Here is a 21808-nt window from a genome sequence, read left to right as displayed (position 1 = left end):
ATTATTACATTAATTAAAAACAGGATTTTACTGTTGTAGTTGGTTGCAGTGGAGCTCATCTTGGGCTAACTGGAATTGTTTTCATTTTGGATTAATCTGCTGATTATTTTCTCCATTATTCGATCTATTGTTTGGTTTGTAAAAATACTGAGAAATGCTGTCTGCCACAGTTACTCAAAGCCCAATGTTTGCTTTATCCAACCAATAGTTCAAACCTCAACATTATTAGGCTTCTAATACATTACAATTATAGCAGAAAGACTGTAGTAAAGTACAAATGCGTTAAATCTGCACCAAAGTCCAGTGGCCTACTGGGGTAAACAGGCTCTGTCTGTGTTTTGTTGTGGAACTATGGTGGTCCAGTGCATGCATTTAATATAAATGCATCAGTCTTGTGCTCTTGAAGAAGAGATGTTAGATCTGTGAAAAATTCTTGACGTGTTTTTTTTCTCTATAAATTAAATCAAATGTCTCAAGGTTGCCTCGGCAATTAAACCCCACAAAAAATTTAAATAAATGGTAAACACTGGGACTCCCCTACATTAAGAAACTTAAGGATTAGCCTACTTACATGATTTCACCAAAACTGAATTAGGCTATAACATCTCCTAAATATGTATAAATGAGACAGATTTAATTCTCCTTAAAATGTTTAATTTAAATGTTTGGAACAAATTCATGTTAAGGAATCAACATCAAGACATCAAGCTTATAATATTTAACATCAACTCAGGGTAAATGTACTCGGTTACGCAGATGTTCCTGAGAATGTTTTTGGACCTCATCAGAGCTTTACTTTGAAAGGTAATTCACCGTATTTCCGGTAAACCCGTCTGGTTTGTCGCAGCCGCGGTTGCTGTTTGCTGTTATTACATTCTCACTACAATCAGCTACCGAGATTACCGGGATGCCGGTAACGATTCATAACGTTAGACAAAGACCAAAGTGACGTAAATACATATATATTTTATACTTTATCCAGTACATGTTCGCTGTTAATCATAGCAGGGGTCGTCACAAGCCGGATTAGTTAGCTAAAATATAGTTTAAGTTTGATACGCTAGCTAAAGTTAACGTTAGCTTAACTTAAACTAATATACGTGTGTGTTCTCTCACACAAACAAAAATGTCGGAGGAGAATATCAGCTTGTTTGACTTGTTGAATTTATCTATCGGGACACCTGAGAGGGGAGCTGTCAACTTCAGCGCCCTACACGCCCTGCTCCACGCAGTGCTCAAGCAGCTGGGTATCCGAGAGATGAAGACCCGGTGGAGGGACCCTCCTCCCGGCGATGCTCTGATGGGTGTCACCGCTCCCAAAGAGGGCCACCATACGGTGGAGGAAACCGGCACAGAGCTGCAAGAGCGGATATCTCCGACCCCCTCCTCCGTTCAGCTCCAGTCCCGCATCCAGACCTGCGAGGACGACATGTCCAAGGTTAGAACAACGACTCATCCAATGTGTTACAGATAAGGACTTTTATTCTGTCAAACACGGTTTTATTTTGAATTTTATATCCCCTACCTGTAGCTGTCCTAATATTTATTTTACCAAATCATAAACAAGACTTTTATCTTTTTCCAAAATCAACCATCAAAACAAACTTTTATAGGCTTAATGATAAATGAAACTTTTTTTTCCCTAATCAGATACATCATCAGTATTACATATAGTGATGTAATGTAACTAGCAATATCTACATTTAATCAATTACTGTGCTTGGTATTTTCATGTTGTGCTACGGTATTCTCTTATCTGCGGGAAACATTTTTATTTTGTACATTACTACATTTATTTAGCAATAAAAATGGTGCATTGTAATTTAGTGGTGGAAGAAGTACTCAGATATTTTACTTATGTAAAAGTACCAATGTTAAAGTTTAGTAATACCGTGTTACAAGTAAAAGGGCTGCATTCAAAATTTTACTTAAGTAGAAAAAAATTAAAACCATTTAAAATTAGCATTAACATTTCAGAAAAACATTTATTAAGTTATTGCATTATAATTATTGATGCATTAATGTGTACATCACTATAATATTGCAGCTAGTAAAAATGGAGCTCAGTTTAATGAAATTATGTACTGCTGGGTAGTACAAGCACTTCACAGTATTTGAGTAAATGTACTTAATTACTTTCCACTACCGCTGTAATAGATTTAACTATCCAGCAACAGTAAAAGCAAGGTCATCCAGCTACTACATTCAATGCTACTTATAGGTCCAGTGTGTAGAATTTAGGGGGATATATTTGCAGAAATTGAGTATAATATAATAAGTATGTTTTTTTTAGTGTATAATCACCTGCATAAATGTGTCCTTGTCTGCAGAGACTGCCATTTTACAACAGCATTTTTCTACAATAGCACAGAATGGACAAACCAAACACTGGCTCTAGATAGGGCCATTCATGTTTTCCTGTCGACCACTGTAGTGAGCAGCCCCTCCTCGGCAAGAGCGTCAGAAAAGCTGATTTTTAACATTGAAATGCTCTATACCGTGTTTTTACAGGTTTAAATCACCGGGTGTGTTTGTTTTAGAGAGGAGGAGACCTCTGTGGATATTTTGGAAAATGATAAAAACTTCCTGAACGTCTGGATCAGAAATAGGATGAGCACGCATTAAGTTATGAGAGAAGATAGGTTAGCACATGTTCGCTGGTGTTGGGCAAGCGGGCGTCTGTGACAGCATAGGAGAAACACTGATTTGTAACATGAAATTGTGTTATTCAGTGTTTTCACTGCTTTAAATCACTGGGTCCTTTTGTTTTGGAGAGGAAGGAACCTCTGTGGACCTTCTGAACAATACACGCTGAAGGAATTCTAACCTGAAGAAGTTTTGAGCTGGTTGCAAAGAGGCCCCTACATCTCCCCTAAATCTTACCCACTGTTCCTTTAATGCATCTGTAATAATAATCCAAAAATGTACAATAGTTTAACACTTACATGGGGGATATTTATACTATTAAATACTGAAAGGACATTTTAACTGCAGGATTTTTACTTATGCTGCATTTTTAAACACTATTATTACTTTTGCTTCAGTAAATGATTTGAGTAATTCCTCCAACACAGATCATAAACTGTATTATTATTAAATCAGATACACAGCTTCAGTCAGTTTTTTTTATGATTATTAGAGCAGAGAACAGAAGTTAAAAATGTCTTTTGTGTGGGAGGATAATTGTGTTTATTATCATTCTTCATTATTATTTCTGTAGCTGTCAATGAGGTTGTTCTCTGCACAATTCAGTATTTTAATAAGGTCTAAGTTGAAATTTGATTTTATCCTTTAAAGTATCCTCTGCATGCAGTAGATGACCATTGATAGCTGTTGCTTCACTGTTTTCTAGTGTTGAAATGTTCAGATACACTAGTCGCCACAGCCTGAACAGTGATGTCATAACAGGTGTTTTACTTTTGTGATGAAAGCACCTGCTGTGACATCACTAATCAGGAGACATGCAACATGCTCCAAAATGTTAACCCAGATGGAGCAGGACAGCAGCATTTTCTGTGTGATTTACTGTTGCAATCCATCGTTATCCTGCTCACATGTTTGTTTGGTTAATTCTTTAAAAACTGAAAGACCTCTGAGTCTGAGGCAGCAGTACACTCTTATTCTTTTCTTCTGTATCTGGCGGGCTGCGGTGAATATTTCAGCAAAGTATTAGCCCGCTGATGACAGAACAGAGGACAATAGGAGATGGGCGCCACCCTGACATCTCAAATGACCTCTGCGTGTCTCTGTTCAGGTTTCTATCAGGCCACTTCCAAAAGAGGGGTAGAGAGGTGAGGGTTTCCAGTGTTACATAAACTGTCATCTTTATCTTAAAAGGGCAGAATTACAGTGAAGCAAGGGCAAGAGTTTGAGCAGAGCAGAAAGGTGGAGGTGTTTTTTGTGACACTGGCTAAATTTGCCTTCACCGTTTCCTGTCTCGCTCCTGATCACCCTCTCTTTCTCTCCCCTGCTCCCTCTGTATGATGGAGGGTAATTAGTCCCCTGCAGAGATGACTCTGGTTGTCAGGGGATGAATAGCTCTCAGGTGAAAAGCAGGACATCGGGCAGGTGCAGGTGATGCTGCGTCTTTCAGAAACCCATCTGAATCATTCATGTCCTCTGTGGGCATCGTCCGGGTCAGCTGCCGTATCCGCTGACTTAACTATGATGAGATGACCCAGCATGCCCTCATTCACCAGTGTCTTCCCCTCTGAAGGCAGAGCAGCCCCTGTGTGCAGCATAACTGCAGTATATACCACATGTCAGGGGGGGTCAGGCTGTATGCCATGGTTCATCCATTAACCTGTCACAGGAATTGTTTTCATAAAAGGTGTGTTTGGCTGTGGAACCCCTCGTGGCAGCTGATGGGATTCTGTGAGAACAGCTGAGTGACGTTTGCTGATCAAAGTGCACCAACAGTCAGGTCCAGTTAATGGCTGACTGCTCAAATAGAGGCAACAGCTTAAAGAGTAACAAAGATAAAGCTTAAGGCTTCTTCACTGAATTATGACTCCTTCTCAGGGGGTCATTTTTCTTGCCCTGTTTTTTTTCTTGTGAGTAAACAGAATTTCATTAAAGCTTGTGAACATAATTTGGTGGAATGTTGGGCCCCGGGGCCAAGAGACAAATGCTTAGTTTTTGGGTCAGATCAAGGAGTTTTATAAAGGATTTCTTGAGGGCACTTTTGACTGGTTTCAGTATTTTCCAATTCTAGTTTATTCCAATTTTAGTCTGTTATTTATTACTTAAAAAATAATTCAAATGATCATCACTCAGTATAATGTATGCCACTGTTTACAGCTGAAATAAGCAATCAAGTAATCATTTAGTAAATTGACAGAAATATTTATATATTGCAGCAAATATTTCCTGGTTCCTGGTTGAAACACCTTCTTGGGTGAAAGAAGGATGTCCTGAGTGTAAAAATGTATTTGGAGGAAGGCAAAGCTTCTTGTTGAAGACAGAAGATGATGCTATCGAGCCAGCGTTGTCTGTATTGTCCAACACATTGTCCTCTGTGAATCCTTTGTACAACCCTGCAGTGTGTACGCATTTTTATTGTATAGCTTGCATTTCTTATACTGAAAAACTGCACAGCCCACCTACAAACAGGACTAATATAAACGTGAGCATTTTAATACTAATATTTAGTACATATATTCATAATTTTTTGTCTTTCTCTTCTTCTGTTATTCTAATTATTGTTCTGTTTTGCACGTGTCTTTTTAGCACTCCCTCAAGGGTGCGCCACTGCACTTATTGTTTGAGCATCATGTGACAAATAAAAACTTTGGATCTTTGAACAGGATGTACAGCGCTAACTGGGTCTGTTACCACTTTGGAAATGTGTCCCTAGAATTGATGCCTGGTTTTAAGTTTCACTTACAGAAAGCAAAGAAACACATGACGCATGACTGATGGTGGTGTTATTTAACTTGAGGCTGAGAATTAATTATTGCTCCTGGGATTGTGATGATGTCTTCTCTCAAATGTTTATGACAGAGATGCAGATGATTTTTAGAGAATTATTTTTATACAATATGATCATGTGAAAAGCTCTGTGATAGTCTGATGACCTGTCCAGGGTGCACCCTCCCTCTCACCCAGTGTTAACTTGGATAGGCTCCAGCCCCCCCTGCGGCACTGAAAAAGATGGTGGCTACAGATAATGAATGACTGATCATGTGAGAGCAAAAAAACGTTGATTCACTGATGTATCATCTTGCTTGAAGCAGTAGCTAACATAAAAGTGTGGTTTATGGAAACGTGAAACAAAATGGTCATATTTGCTATGCAGTGTGAGGCCACTTATTAACAAGCTGTTAGTCATTCAGGCTGCTGATAAAGGCTGTGAAGCTCTGTGGGGTCACTATGCATCACTTCATGTCCGGGCACATTTGCAACAAGTTAAACACCACCTCACATGCAGCTCAGGAATGTCCTTTGTTTCAGTTGTGACACACACACACACACACACACACACACACACACATGCACATACACAAGCATGCATGTTTACTGTGCCAACAAACCCTGACAGCCTCACAGGAAATTTAAATATCTTGGTTAAAGAACAGATTATCAGCCTGAGATAGCTCATATGGAACAAGTGTAACAGCTTGAACTGTCTCATCTGCAAACCCTGGATTGAGCTTCACCCTTTGTGTCAGCTTCTGTTGAATTCCTGCCTGCTTTCTTTGGGGTCAGAGGTCAGATCAAGTTTTCCTGTGGGTCAGATCCCTGAATTTTTCTTTAATTTATGCTTTCACAGTGTCCTCAGATCTTACAGAAAGATCAAACTGAGCTATTATATTTGAGTAACTTAAACGTTTTGGCCAATGATTGATTTTCTCATTTGTCTTTCTGTTCTAACTGTAGGTCATGATGCTCATTCAGGAGCTCCACAGCCAAAGAGACAGTATGAGCGAAGAGATGAAGGAGCTTTGCCACCAGCAGAAGGTAAGACTGTCCAAATGGATGACTGATAAAATAATTATTTTGTGAACTGGTAGCAACTGTAATATAATGGTAATCTTTGTATGATAGTCTTAAATATTTTTGACATAATGAAACAAATGTCAAAGCTCCTCTGATTCCAGCTTATTTATTCGTGAGGGTTTGATGCTTTTCTTTGTCGTATGTAAGAGTTAATTAAATCTCTTTTGGTTTTTGACTGATGGTCAGACAAATCTATCATCGTCATCACTTGGGCACCACAACATTTTTAACCAGTTTGGGATAACAGAACTTTGAAAAGTGAGGGAGGTATGTTCCACCCACCCCAGTGGAAACATTCTTGCAGATGGGTATTCTCTTTCTGCTTTGTCCAGATGGTTGGTGCAGGTCAAGTAGAGACGCTCAATAATTTGGAGAAGTGCTGCCACCGGGTGGATGCTTTGGAGGACACTGTGGTGAGACGACACAATATCAGCTTTACTCCCCACTGTTCGTACTTCATAGTGTTTACACTGTTGGCTGCATATGATAACATAAAGACAGTTTTCTTTTTTAAATTATTAAAGTTGTTGCAATGATCTATGATCCAGAAATACTGATTAAACAGTGTTTCTGCAGATGAAAATTATTCTTTTAAAATGAATACTAGGCCTTAAAAATCATTAAATACCCTTAAATTTGAATTTGTGAGATCTTAACAGCCACAAACCTTTGTCTAATGTCATTCATCCAACTGTTAATTTCTCTTAGTAACAATGAGTCGAGGTCTTCTGCGATACAGTCCACATTTCTGATGTTACAGATCTTTACACCCACCACTGAAACTAATAGTCTTTTTACTTTACATTCGTAGTTATTGGCAACATATAGATTAAACTCATGTATTACTATATTCCTACATAAAACCTGACCGGGGCCACATAAACTACCTACTTTGATACTTATCTACATCTTTGTTGGAATAAGAAAAAAATGTGTCTAAAAATCAGTCCTATATTTGGTTAAAAATGATCTTGAAAGGTTTTCAAAAGCATCATATGTAAGTATCTAACACCTGTAGATACCCTGTTAAAGTTTCATCTTCTCTGTTGTTACTGTGACAGAGATCTCTAAGGGTCACATTTCAAAAGTATCCAGACCCAGAGGAGCTGAGCAAGTGTGTGACCTGGGACATCATGCAGTCAGTTCTGCTCAGTGACAGAGAAAACCTGCAGAAGGTGAGGTCCAAAGGTGGTTTGAGAAGTGCTTTCAGTGTCAGAGTTGGATATTAAACCCCTGATCTGCACTGAGTTTGCATCAGAAGTATTTCTCAGACGGTTACCGGTGACCCCAGTGATGCTACTTATGTGACTGATAAATCAGAAATCAATATCCAGAATTCCTCATTTTGAAAGACCTCGACTATTCACAATCCAGCTGCCTATTAGCTTTGATATCCCCCAGAATACAACATGAAATGATGCAGTATATATTGGCTGGTGTGACATTTGGTAAGCCCAATTGATTGACGCCAAACCTAAAAGAAGTTTGTTGGAAGACCTGTGACACCAAAAGACATTATTTCATAACATCAGAGTTAGATGATGTGCTTCTGCTTTCACATACTTTTTCATTGTATTTACATTGTAGTGCTATGATTCACCGAACATTTATCAGCCTTACATTGATATCATACAGTCAGACACAGATTGCGACCACAATTTCATTAGACCATGTAGGTATTTTCCAGAGTTGCTGTTAATTATTATCTCATATCAGTCTTCATGTTTATGTGGATTTGTGACTGTTTCTTGTTTTTGTTTTTAACCACCAACAGACTGATGAAAACACATTTAGAACAAAATCTATTAAGTTAACAGTAACCTAAATGACCCAGACACCTGTGGATTGCCTCAGTCTTGTTTAGCATGTCTTTACTTTTTTACAGGAGCTCATAAAGTCAGAGGTTGTTGATCCAGCCACATACGGACCTTTCAACAGCAACTTCACTCCTGTAAACTCTGCACCTTCTCATACCAGCATGCCCTCCTCCCCCCATCCTGTTGAGGATACCAGTCAGCGATCAGCTCCTAGTTCTCCAACGATTCCTGGACAGATTTTGACAGACACCCAGACAGCCACTGAGGCTCCCTCTGTCCTGTTAGGGCCACCACAGCAGACTCATCCTAAAATAGGCTCCATGGCTGCTGGTACATCCCTAACTCAAAAGGCCGGCAGCTTAGAGCGTTACTCGGAGACGGTGGAGGCCCTAAGAGACATCGGCAAACTGAGAGAGAGGTTCAGCAAGCTGGAGACTCGTGTTGCAGCGCTTGAGGAGGGAAAGGTGGACCAGTCACAGCTGACACACCTTAAAGAGCTCATCACTAATAAAGGTAACTTTCTATAACCTGATGTACCCTGGTTGTGCCCCTTTAGTTATCTGTAGAGTGTTGACTGAGTTAAAGGCCCTGAAATCTTATTTTCAGCTCAGCTCTTTATCATGTATGAAAAGGTCATGCACACAAACAAAATTTAAATCTTATTTTATATGACCGACTTCTATGTTTTTGGTCTCTATGTATAAAAAGGGAAAAGACAATCATAAAATAACTGTCTCATACACACAAGAATCTTACAAAAAAAGAATGCATCACATTTTTTAAGCTTGACTTAAACACCAAAATTGTCCACGTGTCCTGGTAGATAATTTGCTCCAGTGCTACCAGCAGGTCTTATGGGAATAGTGTGACGTTTTGGGAAATTTGCTTATTTGCCTTCTTGCCAGGAGTTACATGAAAAGATTGATACCACTCTCATGTCTGTGTGGAGACTGAAAACAGTGTTACTGTTTTAATCAGTGAGCTTTAGAGGTATGCATAGGTGGCTTTTCTTACCTTTGGACAGAGCCAGGCTAGCTGCTTCTCTCTGTGTCTTGTCTTTATGCTTAGCTAAGCAAAGCATCTGTTGACTGTTGCTTCATGTTATCCATACAGACATGACTGGTGTCAATCCTCCCTGCAACTGCAAGAAAGTACATAAGCATATTTCCCAAAAACATATGTATTCCCTGAACTGACATATATTGCTTGCCTGGTATCAGATGGAAATGGCAACTTGTTACACTCAGTTTCCATCTTCAGTCAGATATTTTCTCCACTCCCAACTTCTGTTGGGGAGAGGGATTCAGTATTCCCTAGCCAATCACTAGAGACCAATGTATATACCTGACTTTAATATCCTTTTAAGTCCACAGTGATGCGTATAGGGTGCCAGAGTTTAAAGTTTCCTGCTTCATGTATGCATTATGTTGATCGGTTTGCGTGGCAAAAAACTACAAAACTACAATGTCTGGCAACTTTTAATCAATTTAGAACAGCCTCACTAGCAGTGTATATCTTGTCTATAGCATTGTTGTTATTACTTTACAACACTTGACAGTAGTGTTAGCCATGCCTGTGGAACTGGTGGTGTAATCATTTGTCCTCTGCAGAACTAATTAGATCTATTGTTTTTTTCAAACTGCTGTGTCATGTCATAATGCCACGCAAACCGATCAACATAATGCATACATGAAGCAGGAAACTTTAAAAGATTAAGTTTAAATTAACTAAATCTTGTTTTGAGAGAAGTTATTTCCCTGACTTGTACTAATGATACTATATTTGCCATTTAGTTTCACAGGATGTGTTGAATAACCTGATGGATCAACTGAACCAGCAGAGAGCTTTAATAGACAGCCTGATGAGAGACCGTGAAAAGGTGAGTAAGAAAAACAAAACACTTTTTTCAAGGCAGCAAAATACAATCCAGACGGTTTTCCGGCTGTCTTAACATCAACATCAGCAGCACCAGGACAAGCTCCTCAGTGTCACATACTGTCTTTTCTGGTTCTGATATAATGCAACCCACAGTGCAACACAACCATCTTCAGTTGGATAGGAAATTTTGTAGTGTTATGCTAGTTATTTAAGTTATTATGCTAGCTAGCGGCTAATGTAGCCTGGAGCCTCTAGCCTGCAGCAGAGATGAGCATCAGGCTACAGAGGTCTCGCTTCTTTCAAACTCCACACCTCTGGTTATTCTTTATATTCAAACTTGTAGTTTTCAGCCCCAACCAACCCTGACTCAAATGACATCAGTTATAGACATTTATCAGAGTTCACACAGTTCCCTCTGGATACACTAAAGGCTTTATACACACACAGTGAGGTAGAAAATCAGTTGAGTTTCCCTTTAGGCACGCATTTTATTGTCACAAGCTCTTTTTTTTCAAAATAATAATTTCTGTCATATAGATAGGCACAAGTAGGAAGATGCTGTCATGAATATTAAAGCTTAATTGGTGGCAGCTTTAACAAAGATGTAAATTCAACAGGTGAACTGACAGAAAGACACACATCATTTTGGAAGATGAAACTGATTTTTTTTAAAACTTCTGATAACTCCAGAAATCATTACATTTGATATAATACCTGTGTCTAAGGCTGATATTTAAGCACACATGCTTGATGAAGACTCCCCATCAGTTCTGACAGGAAGGGCGTCCCAGGTCAGAGTGGTTGAGGTCACAGTTGGGTTCTTAGTCCACATGAGACATCTTCAAGAATTTATAACAAGCCCAGTTTTCTTTGACTCAGCGCCTGTAGCTATCCCATGACCTGAATGACTGAGACTCTTCACAAACATAAATGTAAACTCAGTTTTAAATTAACCAATGCAAGTCTTTATAATTACAAAAATTTGATAAGTTTAAATTTGTCTGGTTAACATTCCGGCAGGTGACCCTGTGTGCAGATTTAGAATCATATGTTGTGCATGTTTTTATTTACTGATGCAACACTTTCAGTTCACTTTTGGGGGAACTTATTACTAGCTGTGACTGCTATATATTTTAACATGACTGTGTGTGTGTATAACTGTGTGTATGTGTGTGTTTGAGAAGGTAGAGCTGGTGAATGATGTGCAGAAGGCGATCCTGCAGCTTCAAGCAGAGTTTGAAAAGCTGCATGAAACCGCCAGGTGTCTGGACAAAGACAGTAGACAGAAACAGAGTCACATAGAGGTAAACAAACAAACGTTAGCATCTTTCCATGTATATTTGTCTCTGTGTAATAATATCAGTTATGACATACTTTTATTACTTTAATCACATTGTTTGTTGTGATATTGATATTGATACTGAAAATATGCTAATTATTGCAGTATTGATCCATCCACTCACTACAGAATGTCAGTGATTCCCAATCTTTTTGGTTTTTAACCCGTTTTTCTGCTCTCCACTTCATTTAATTAGGGCCCAAGCAGGTTACAGACCTGTGAGGTCCCTATTGTTTTTCTCCTGATTATTTATTTATTTATTTATTTTCTTCTGCCAAAATGATCGCATTTTTCACTGCCTGAACATACATTTATAATCTATTGTCCTCCTGAATTTCCACGACTAGGTGGTGCTATTATTAAGGAAAGTGCGTTTTGGCTCATAACTCCCATATACTTTGTCGCACATTCAAAAACCTTATATCCACGCATTCAGTGAATTGTGCTGAATCTTGTGGTATAGGCCACGCCCATTTCCGCCTACTGTTTTTTTTGCAAATTTGCAAAATGTTGCAAACCTAATCAATTTCACTGATTGGCGTGAAACTTTGCACACAGCATCTGTGGACCCTCCCGACAAAAAGTGATTAAAAGAATTTTGATAGTCCAAACAATACTCAAGTTATTAAATAACAACTTCCTGCAGATTTCGTTCTAAACAGGAAGTGTTGCATATCTCCATATTGGTGTATCTGAATGACATGAAACTCAGGTTACCACTTCCCCATGAGCCCCTGAGGCTCTGTGCAAAATTTCGGGTGATGACCACAAGGTGGCACTCTTTAAACTGAAGTATTTTATATCTCAACATCGGTTGGGCGGATTAACACGAAACTTGGTATAATTATTGTCAATGCCCTCCTGAGGATATCTGATGAAGGACTTACCGATCCGCCACTAGGTGGCGCTCTGGTGGCCGTCTAATTTAATATTGGTGCCAACACCATAACACTCATGGAAATATAATTGATAGGGGTGGTATAGACTGACCCCTGTAACTCACACACCAAAAATGAACAGCAGGTGGCACTATTTTCAATGCAAAAGCGTTTTTGGCTTATAACTCCCACATAATATGTCGCACCTAAACCTTCTATTTACGTGTTCTCTGAATTCAGCTGAATTGTGTGGTGTAAGTCACGGCCACTTTCATGGTAACTTTCCATTCGCTAAATTGCAACAAATGAAAAATGTACTTTTTCGAACTCCTCCTAGGCGATTTCACCGATTTGCACCAATCTTTGTACGTAGCATCTGTCAACCCTCCTGACAAAAAGTTATCAAAAGAATTTTGATCGTCCAAAAAACGCCCAAAATATAAAACAACAAATTCCTGCACATTGTGTTCAAAACAGACAGTCTTTCATATCTTGACCAAATACAGTCCGATTACCACAAGACTTTTGCTAATTGTATTCCATGGCCTGATGAGGGTTTGTGCAAAATTTGGTGTAAATCGGCCAATAGGTGGCGCTCTGGTGGCAGTCTAATTAGTGTGAATGGAAGTAAATTGGAAAATCTTCAAATCCTCTTCAAAACTCATTGACTTTCAACCTCTTCTTGTCCCTCATACTTTGAGCTAGAGACACCATGTCAACTTTTAAAGAGTCAGAAGACCTTGAACTATTGGGCATGTATTCAGCTTCTACTTTTTGGAAAAATACATACATGGGTTGGGTGCCTACCTGTATACTGGAAATCTAAGTAGGAGATAACGTTTATTTTTTTATTTATTATAGCTGACAAGACATCTAGGTGCACACCCCCCGACGGCAGCATGCCCCAACGCGTGTGGACTGCGAGGGCCCGTTCATCGCTGCTTGTTATAGCTTAATATTGCTGTTCTTATTTTCACAGAAGCTGTTCAGAACGACAGAGAAGCTAGAGGAGAAGAAGGCTGACAAGCAGATGGTTGAGAGTGAAATCGTAAGTAACTTAGTTAAGGGTCAGCCTGTATCTTTTTATCCTACTTATACTGAACTTCTTGTTTTCTCTCCACACCTGAAGAAAGCCGATAAATCTGCTCTGGAGAGCAAAGTAAGTCGTCTGCAGTTTGACTCTACGACTGAGCATCTCAACACCATGTTCCACGAGCTTCTGAACAAGGTGACCGGCCAGGAGCAGGACTGGCACAAAGTCATCGACAAACTCTCCACTGAGATGGAATGCAAGGTAATCATTGTTCAGACAGGCCCACTGGGCCTCATTCCCCACTCGTTCTTAAGAAGAATTTTTTTCTTAAATCCCACTTACGCAGTTTTCATAAAGATTCTCACATTCACAAATGTTTTCTTATTTAGAATTTGTTCTTAGGTAAGAACAGAATCTGCACACACTCATGAGCACTCTTACACACATTTTGTGCTGACATGTTTGTGCAGAATAATTGGTTGTTGTGTTTTCTTCAATTCTGCAGTTACAGCATAATATTATAGGATTTAAATTCCTATAATATCTTTCTTATTAGTATTTTTTAATTTCACAAAAAGCACATTTGCCTCATAAAATAAACACTACATACTTCACATCAGTTATGTTAACTGGAACTGTGCCATCTAATAATTAATAATTGATCAATTCAAAAAGTGACAAAGCAGCATACCGAATAAATGATAATAAGTTATCAATTTCTTGCAGAAACATTGCATGAATCCACCTTTATCTTCTCTCCCCCTCTCTGTTTCACTTCCCCTCTTTCTGTCTCACAAACACACATGCACAGCTTGGAGAGTGCTGTGGTGCTCATCTCTGTCCTCAGTCCTGACAATTGTGACTCTATAATACATAAAGTTTGTGGTACGCATGCAGGTCAGGTGATTGAGTAATGCATATTGTAATCATCTTATGCATCTTTCTTTTATTTACACTCCTGATGCTACTAAATATGACAGCTTGTTTGGCTTTCGCTCTCTGCAGAAGTACCTCCACTTCAAAACAGAAGGGTTTTTTTTCTTGTTTGTTTAGTTTGTTTTTATACTGGGAGTCCAGTGCTCCACTCTCGTCAGACCTTTGGTTGGGCATTCCTGACTTAATTCTCTCAACTTCTTCTTCTGCAGTTTTTGGGTGTGCACACAGCCCTGCAGTCTAATGCCTTTAATTGGGAATTTGCAGGATAAACTTGCACACTTTCAACTTACAAGGACAATCGGATTCATCATTATAAGAATACCGATGCGAACAATTCTGCTGCATAGACTTTTCTTCGGACCTTTCCCTAATATTAAAAACAAAGATATTGGTGAATGAGGCCCAATGTGTCTAACTGTAACATCTCAGTGACAGATGTGAGGGTTTGATCTTTCATTATGTGTGATGTTATGTTTGACTGCAGCTGAACAGGATTGAGTTAGACTCTGTTAAGAAGCAGCTGGAAGATCGCTGGAAGAACATCCATGAGAAGCTGCAGGCTCAGGGAGCTCCAGAGCATGAGGACGCTGCCGGCATCAGAAAGTAAGTGTTCACATCACTCATCACGTATTCACTCTAAAGGGTGTGGAGTGAAAATGGGATCAGCAGGAGAGTTTTGTATAGTGTTGCACCAGCTACTTATAAATCCATTACTAAGTGTGTTGAACCGTTAAAACTTCAAACTGTCAAGGAAACATCTGTTGCACTATCCAGTCAAGCAATCAACCATGCATGCAACCATGCATCTGCATACATGGAGATATACTAGTTAGTATTATTCATGCAGTTTACAGTGAGTGGGATTACATAACCCAACCGTCATTAGTTGGTAATTCAGTCAAATTTCATTGGCATAATATTTTGTTATTTAAGTTATGTTGTGTGTTTGTTTTTTTTGTTTTTTTTTTGAGAACTTAAAATTGACATCATCAGAGGATATTTTCATCAAGTGCAGGTCAGATACGTCGACCATAATCCATACTTCCTCAGTAGTCAGTTCTTTATCCAGCTCATATCTTCTCATTGGTGTAAAAAAAATCAAGAACTGAGTACAATCAGCTGTCTTTGTGTTTATTCCAGACAACTCGTGGACAGATTTCACTGCCTTTCCTGTGACCGACCTGTTGTCATGCACACCTCTGGACAGTGAGTCAATACTGATAACAGTTCCCAGATTATCATAATTCATATTATTAGATTTGCAAACTGCGTATGTATCCAGAGTTGAAGACATTTTCTAGTTATTTTTCCAGTGTCTTTTATTATCATTATTCCTCAGATTACAAAATAAAATGACTTAATACTCTAAAATACCAGTTATCTGCTCTCTAAACCCATCTACTCTTGTATGATTGTGGCAATGAAAGGCATTTGGTAAAGCTGCCATCCACTCCTGGATTCCCCTCACACAAGTCCATCAGGCCGTTTACGGTTTACGCTCTGGAGCAGTTTCGACAACACTACAGGAGGTGAGATCAGCAGTCACTTGCAGTTCACCTCTTCTCACCATGTCCTCTGTTGACCAGCAGGTGGCACAAGAGTCTTCAAAGCTTTAAATATTTCACTTGCAAAGAGGACCATAAACATCATTTTTATATTTTATAAGTGAACCTCTAATCTAGAAACTCTGCAGATAGGCTACCCCTCAGCACTCAGAGCATCTGTTAGTTTCTCAGTATCTGATCTGTGACCTTGTCATCTCAGCCTAAAACAAGGGACTAACCGTCAAAACTTTGAGGTAGCTAAGTCTGGCTGTCTCTATCTGGTTGTGTTATGCAGCCAGATAGAGAGCATGCAGAGGCGACTGAAACACTGTGACACATCTGGCACTGCAAGCGACGGAAGCCAGCCCAGAGTCCTGCAGTGAGTCAGACAGAGGGCAGGAGGAGAGGCAGAGTCACTGTGTTTGATGTTTAAGCCCAATTTGGACAGGATTAATGTCTCAAGGGGAGGTGAGGTGATTTCAATATCACCTGCACTGATTTTAACCCTCTCTGGAGCTCACATGGCTGTGATTTTACACTCCTGCAGATACCAGTCTGTTTCTTTCTGTAGAAGTGGCCTCATGACATCAAGAAACAGACGTTTAAGTACTTAAATATGTTAATAATTAAATTATAGCTCAATCATTACCAGTGAATGACACTGGTATGAAAGAGACACGATGACACTTTAATAGTAGTTATGAGAAATGCTGTGTTTTTTCAGCAGCAAATAAGACACAGTAAAAAAGAAAGGAAAATGTAAAAGAACTGGGTGTATAATAACAGCACGAGCAACAGCATGTACAACAGTAGAAGTACTGACTAGAAATAAATGAAAAAAAACCCAAACAAATCTATAAATATTTGCATCTAAATAGAACAGCAGTTCATGATCTCCTTCTTGATCTTCTCCAAATCTGAAAATCTACATCATCAGACTTTAAAAAGAGAAGCTGCGGACTCATGTTTTGTGACGTTTCTCTCTGACCGAGCAGTGAGCGGATCTCTGAGATGACGGATTACAGTCACCTGGCCGTGTCGCGGAGCTGTGGGGGGAGTCACACAGTCACCTCTGCCAGTCAGCGACGCACCGGCCTGCAGTACGTGAAGCACCACCCTCAGACTGAGGTGGACGCCGTGATTCAGGTATGACAGATAATAGTTTATCCTGTTTTTTTGTTCTGATGTAAACTTCCAGTATACATCACAGGGAGAATCAGAGTAATGGTATTTATCTAAAGATATGATCTGTAAATATAGAAAAATAATTTGAACCCAAATCCTCCTGCACAGGTGTCTGATGTTGCCGGCTGTCACCTTAACATTAACTGCTCCCTTTGTGTCTGTGTGTGTGTGTGTGTGTGGTGACTGATTAGTCGGAGGAGGTTGATATCGTTGGACTGGATGGGCATATTTACAAAGGTCGCCTGAACGCACCTGCCATCAGAAATACAGAAACTAAACTACCTACGATCTCTACCAAAGATGGTAAATTTATTCTGTTTAAAGTGCAACTAACCTCATCGGATAACACTCTGTTATGAAGGGACTTTTTTTTTCAAAGATCCAGTGTGTAGGATTTAAGGCGATATATTGGCAGAGATGGAATATAGCAGGTGTGTTTTTTCAGTTTATAATCACCTGAAAATAGGAATTGTTGTGTGTTCATAACCTTAGAATGAGCTGTTTATATCTACAAAGGGAGCTGGTCCTCATCTATGGAGATCACCATGTTGAACTGCCATGTTTCCATAGTAGCCCAAAACAGACAAACCAGACAGTGACTCTAGATAGGGCCATTTGCTTTTTTGGTATCAGCCACCATAGTTAGCAGACGCTTGGTGATCCTTACCACTAAATTCCCCTAAATCTTACACACTGGACCTTTACACTCTTGGAAGAGTCACAGCAATATAGTGTGGGCAGCAGGACAGTTTCTCATGAGCAGCTGCTGAGCAATTTTACAGTCATTGCAAATAAACTGTTTTGAATTTACCAGTTGTTTACTCTCTGGTGTTTGAAGGCAGCAGTGTTTCTATATTAATATCAATGTCATTATATTATCATATGAGCTGTCAGCACCTTTAGATGTGTTGGTGGCTCTTACGGCCTTGAAAATGACGAAACTAAAAATGAAAGGGTGGATGGTTTATGTGAAACATGAAGAAGAGATTTCACACCTGCTGCAGCTCTCACAGTCTCTGCCTGCACTTTGCTGTTAAACATGATTCATGAGAGCTAATGTCATTCAGTGTATTTTGAGTGAGAGCTAAAAATGTCAAGGTAGGATACAGCTGGTAGGGTTTGTGGTAGTTGTTGTTAACCCCTTGTCACATGTTCCTCTGATGGCTACAGGCATGTGCAAAACTAAAGACAAAGCCAAGTGCTCTCTGTCCCACAAACCTGCTGCGTCTCCGGAGCTGGGACACAGTGTTCCGGTTCATCACCCAAACAGTACCAAGAGTGCCCAGTGCAGCCGCTCAGGTGAGACACATTCACACACACAGATAAAGGTGTGACAGTTTACCCAGTTCTCCCCATGCCTCTTTGGGTTTCATCTCACAGTCTTGAGATGTCCATGTAGCACTCAGTTCAATGTTGTGATACCAGTCACCCTCCTGAACTGATCACTGCATATTAAAAACAAAAGACATCACACCAAGGGCAGAGTTCATTAGTCTGCCTCTTTCTGTTTGAACTCAGCTTGACATTGATGATCATGTATCATCAGAATCAGGTTTATTGCCAAGTAGGTTTTCACATACAAGGACTTTGCCTTGGTATTTTGGTGCATAACAATAAACTTAGTAAGAGAAAGGAAAAATAAAATGCAAGCATTGCAAAGGTCAAATATAAATGTAAAAAAAGTAAGATATACCAGTTTTTAAAATGAAAATAGCTCTGCAGTGTTAGTAATATTCAATAAAGTCATACAGCTAGAACAAAATCTGAAGAAGGCATAACATCCAAATATTAAAAGCAATTGATGCACTTTAAAATATTGATCATTTTCTGAAAATTAACAGTTTGTACAGTTAATATGCAGCTATGATTTATTAAGCTCTTAGTGTTAGTGTAGCAAACAGTCTCGTCCTTTATCCCAGCCCTACCCATTTTTGATACTTATTATTATCCTCCCTAGATATTTTCTAGGGAGGAGGCATTTAGGCCAGACATCTGGGCGTTAGTTACTCTTTCAAACCAATGCGGACCTGTTGTTTAAGGTCCACATTTGTCTGTACACAAATTTTAATCATCCAAAAGTTGCGGAGATATTTAAGTGTGGATCAAAGTAGTGGTCAGACAGACAGTCCTAGATTTTTCCTAAAAACATTTAAATATTAAAGGTCCAATGTGTAGGATTTTGGGGCATATATTGGCAGAAATGGTATATAATATTCATAACTATGTTTTAATTAGTTTATAATCACCTGACAAAATTAGAATGGTGTTACTAGTTATGAAGCACACACACACACATACACACAGTTTTAGGCATATATATTTTACCAACAGTGTGTCTTACTGCTGCTTTTTTAATTATATCCACTTGCAGATGTACTCAGCTTTTCAGTCTTGAGAAATTTTGCACCTAAACTAGATCATATTGTTTCATTATAGGATTAAACAGAAACTTGATATCAACATACATCAACATATTACACAGCAATCATCATTACTGATCCGTATATGACACAAACTACAAAAGAAAATATGAAGTTATTACTTTAATTAAAAAGTTTTTTTTATAGTTAAATTATAGGGTTTTTATAGTTTATGCAGAATAAGGACATCATTTTGTTATAGATTAATACTTTTTTGCAAAGACAGAAAATCATTATGGAGATGGGTTTGCCTTTTTGAGGGCATAAAAAGAAAATTGAACCATTTTCGATATAACATGAGTTCTTCTTTGAATACATGCATATTTCCAGGTGACCATTGGGCCCCTCCACCCCATGGGCTTGACACACAGGAGAAGTTTTAGCTCTGTAACATCACCACTAGATGCCATCAAATCCTACACACTGGACTGTTAGGAATATAAAAAAAATATAAATTTAAAGAAATAAGATCAAATCAAAGAGAGAAGCACTGACAGTAAATTTTTAGGACATTTTATGTCCACTGAAAACAAAAATCTTTGTCTAAACTCAAAGCTTGGAGATGGGTAAGTGTGAAGGTGCTCTCATCACACACACACACACACACACACACACACACACACCTTAATACATCTCATCTGATCTCTGTCTCCTATTCCTCTCCTCTGTGTGTCCAGCCTCCAGCATTTCGGGGCGGGACTGGCCTGTGTCAGCTCTGGGCTGCACATCGCAGAGCTCCATCACTCCAGCTTTAGCTGCAGCAGAGAGCAACACAGAGCCTCATGCTGATGAGCCACTCGACCCATAGGAGGCGACACTCAGCACTGTACTGTTTTTCTCATGTAATTAACTTCCTGCAGGGAGGAGGTATCCTGCTTTAATCCTTTTTTAATTTTTATTTTATCAATTTGTTGCATATTGTTGTAACATTGTTTTGCATTACATGTCCCATAAATCACCTGTCAAACATTGGGTCCAGTACTGTGACGTCTCTTTGGGGTTCTTTTTATTTTAATTTTCTTCCACTCAATAGGACACAGAGTGTTGACACAGCAAACATAAAACCTTTCGGTGCCAGTATTAAATCCTTAATGAAGGGTTGGATGGATTTATTAAAAGATAAGTCTGATGTTATTGTTTATGTTTTGTTATTGTTAACAATTTTATGTGCAGACCAGAACCAAAATATCTGTCTCTCAGGACTGTCTGGCTTCCTTTCTGTGGCTAAAAGGCTAAAACAGCTGCTCACTGTAGCTTTGTGTTGGTTTGGGTTTTGTAATTAGTTTAGCTGACAAGATGAAAAATATAAAATATTACCAGACTTATACTTCAGTGTAATTCTTATTCATTCTTATAACCAATCTGTATATCATTAAAATATGTCTGTAGAGTAAATCCCTGCTGTAAAGCCACATGCTGCAGGGGAGACACAATTGGCTGCTCCCGTAAACACCAAATAATATATATATTTAGGCATATGGAGTAATAAAACTCTCCCATGTGTTGTTCCCTGTAACTGTCAGTATTGGGTGGCAGGAGGTCAAGAAGCCAGGTGTTGCATCATGAGGGGGAAACACATCACTACTGCCGGCAGCAGAAGTGAACATCCTGTTCGCAGAAAAACCAGGCTGAGAGCAGGAAAGATACAATGACGAGTAAAGATGAAAGTTTATTGCAGAGCAGGGAGGGCTGAACTTTGAAGTGCGGTCACAACTTGCTCCAGATTATTTCCTGTCATTGAAGAATTTGGTTTTTTGTCAAGTGACTTTTTAAGTCTGTGGTTGATGTGTTAGCAGACTCCCTCATTCTGAAGTATTTCAGTTTAAAACAGAAAGTTCATTTAAGTTGACCTGAGTACAGTTTTGAAGTACTTGTACTTTACATGAGTCTTTTCTTTTCATGGAACTTTCTACCTCTACTCCATTGTACCTCAGTGGCAAATATTGTCATTTTTACTGCACTGCATACTGTATATCTGACAGCTTTAGCTACTTGTAATTTTTTATTTTCATATAAATAACTTAATTAGCTTAGAAAATAAATGATTTTTTTTCTAATAGGAGGATGACAATTTAGACGAGAAGCAAAGATCTGTCATACAATGACATTGTGACCTTGTACAGTAAAATCAGGGTGTAGCTGGAGCTCCTCGTCACATCTCAGGTGCCTATGACAGTAGTAGAAGTACATGCACCAATAACTTTGGGAAAAAACAATCTAGTCCTGCATTCAGAATACTGCTTTACAGAAGTATTCTCAGCTAAATGTAGTAAAAGTATC

The 21808-nt window shown here is 39.0% G+C and overlaps 1 protein-coding gene across 1 annotated transcript; it reads left to right on the top strand.

Annotated features, from left to right (window-relative positions):
- The first annotated feature begins 877 nt into the window (after positions 1-877).
- On the top strand, positions 878-20864 carry LOC125879591 (uncharacterized protein C16orf96). The gene is made up of 16 exons (XM_049561552.1): positions 878-1438; positions 6379-6459; positions 6831-6911; positions 7560-7673; positions 8384-8828; positions 10109-10194; positions 11378-11497; positions 13390-13458; positions 13540-13704; positions 14864-14982; positions 15520-15585; positions 15807-15908; positions 16919-17069; positions 17300-17411; positions 18279-18407; positions 20206-20864. Exons 1-16 carry the CDS (start codon positions 1127-1129, stop codon positions 20334-20336), a joined length of 2283 nt encoding a protein of 760 aa, XP_049417509.1. The 5' UTR covers positions 878-1126; the 3' UTR covers positions 20337-20864.
- Positions 20865-21808: the final 944 nt, after the last annotated feature.

Source organism: Epinephelus fuscoguttatus, linkage group LG19 (assembly GCF_011397635.1).
Source record: "Epinephelus fuscoguttatus linkage group LG19, E.fuscoguttatus.final_Chr_v1".
Classification (NCBI taxonomy): Eukaryota; Metazoa; Chordata; class Actinopteri; order Perciformes; family Serranidae; genus Epinephelus; species Epinephelus fuscoguttatus.
This window is presented reverse-complemented; position numbering and strand designations above follow the sequence as displayed.

Bases quoted from the DNA above. Each gene is read 5' to 3' on its own strand.
- LOC125879591 (XM_049561552.1), top strand. From the start codon at position 1,127: ATGTCGGAGGAGAATATCAGCTTGTTTGACTTGTTGAATTTATCTATC. The intron at 17,070-17,299 runs GTATGACAGATA...GTGACTGATTAG, and splicing joins AGGTGGACGCCGTGATTCAG to TCGGAGGAGGTTGATATCGT. The intron at 17,412-18,278 runs GTAAATTTATTC...TGATGGCTACAG, and splicing joins TACGATCTCTACCAAAGATG to GCATGTGCAAAACTAAAGAC.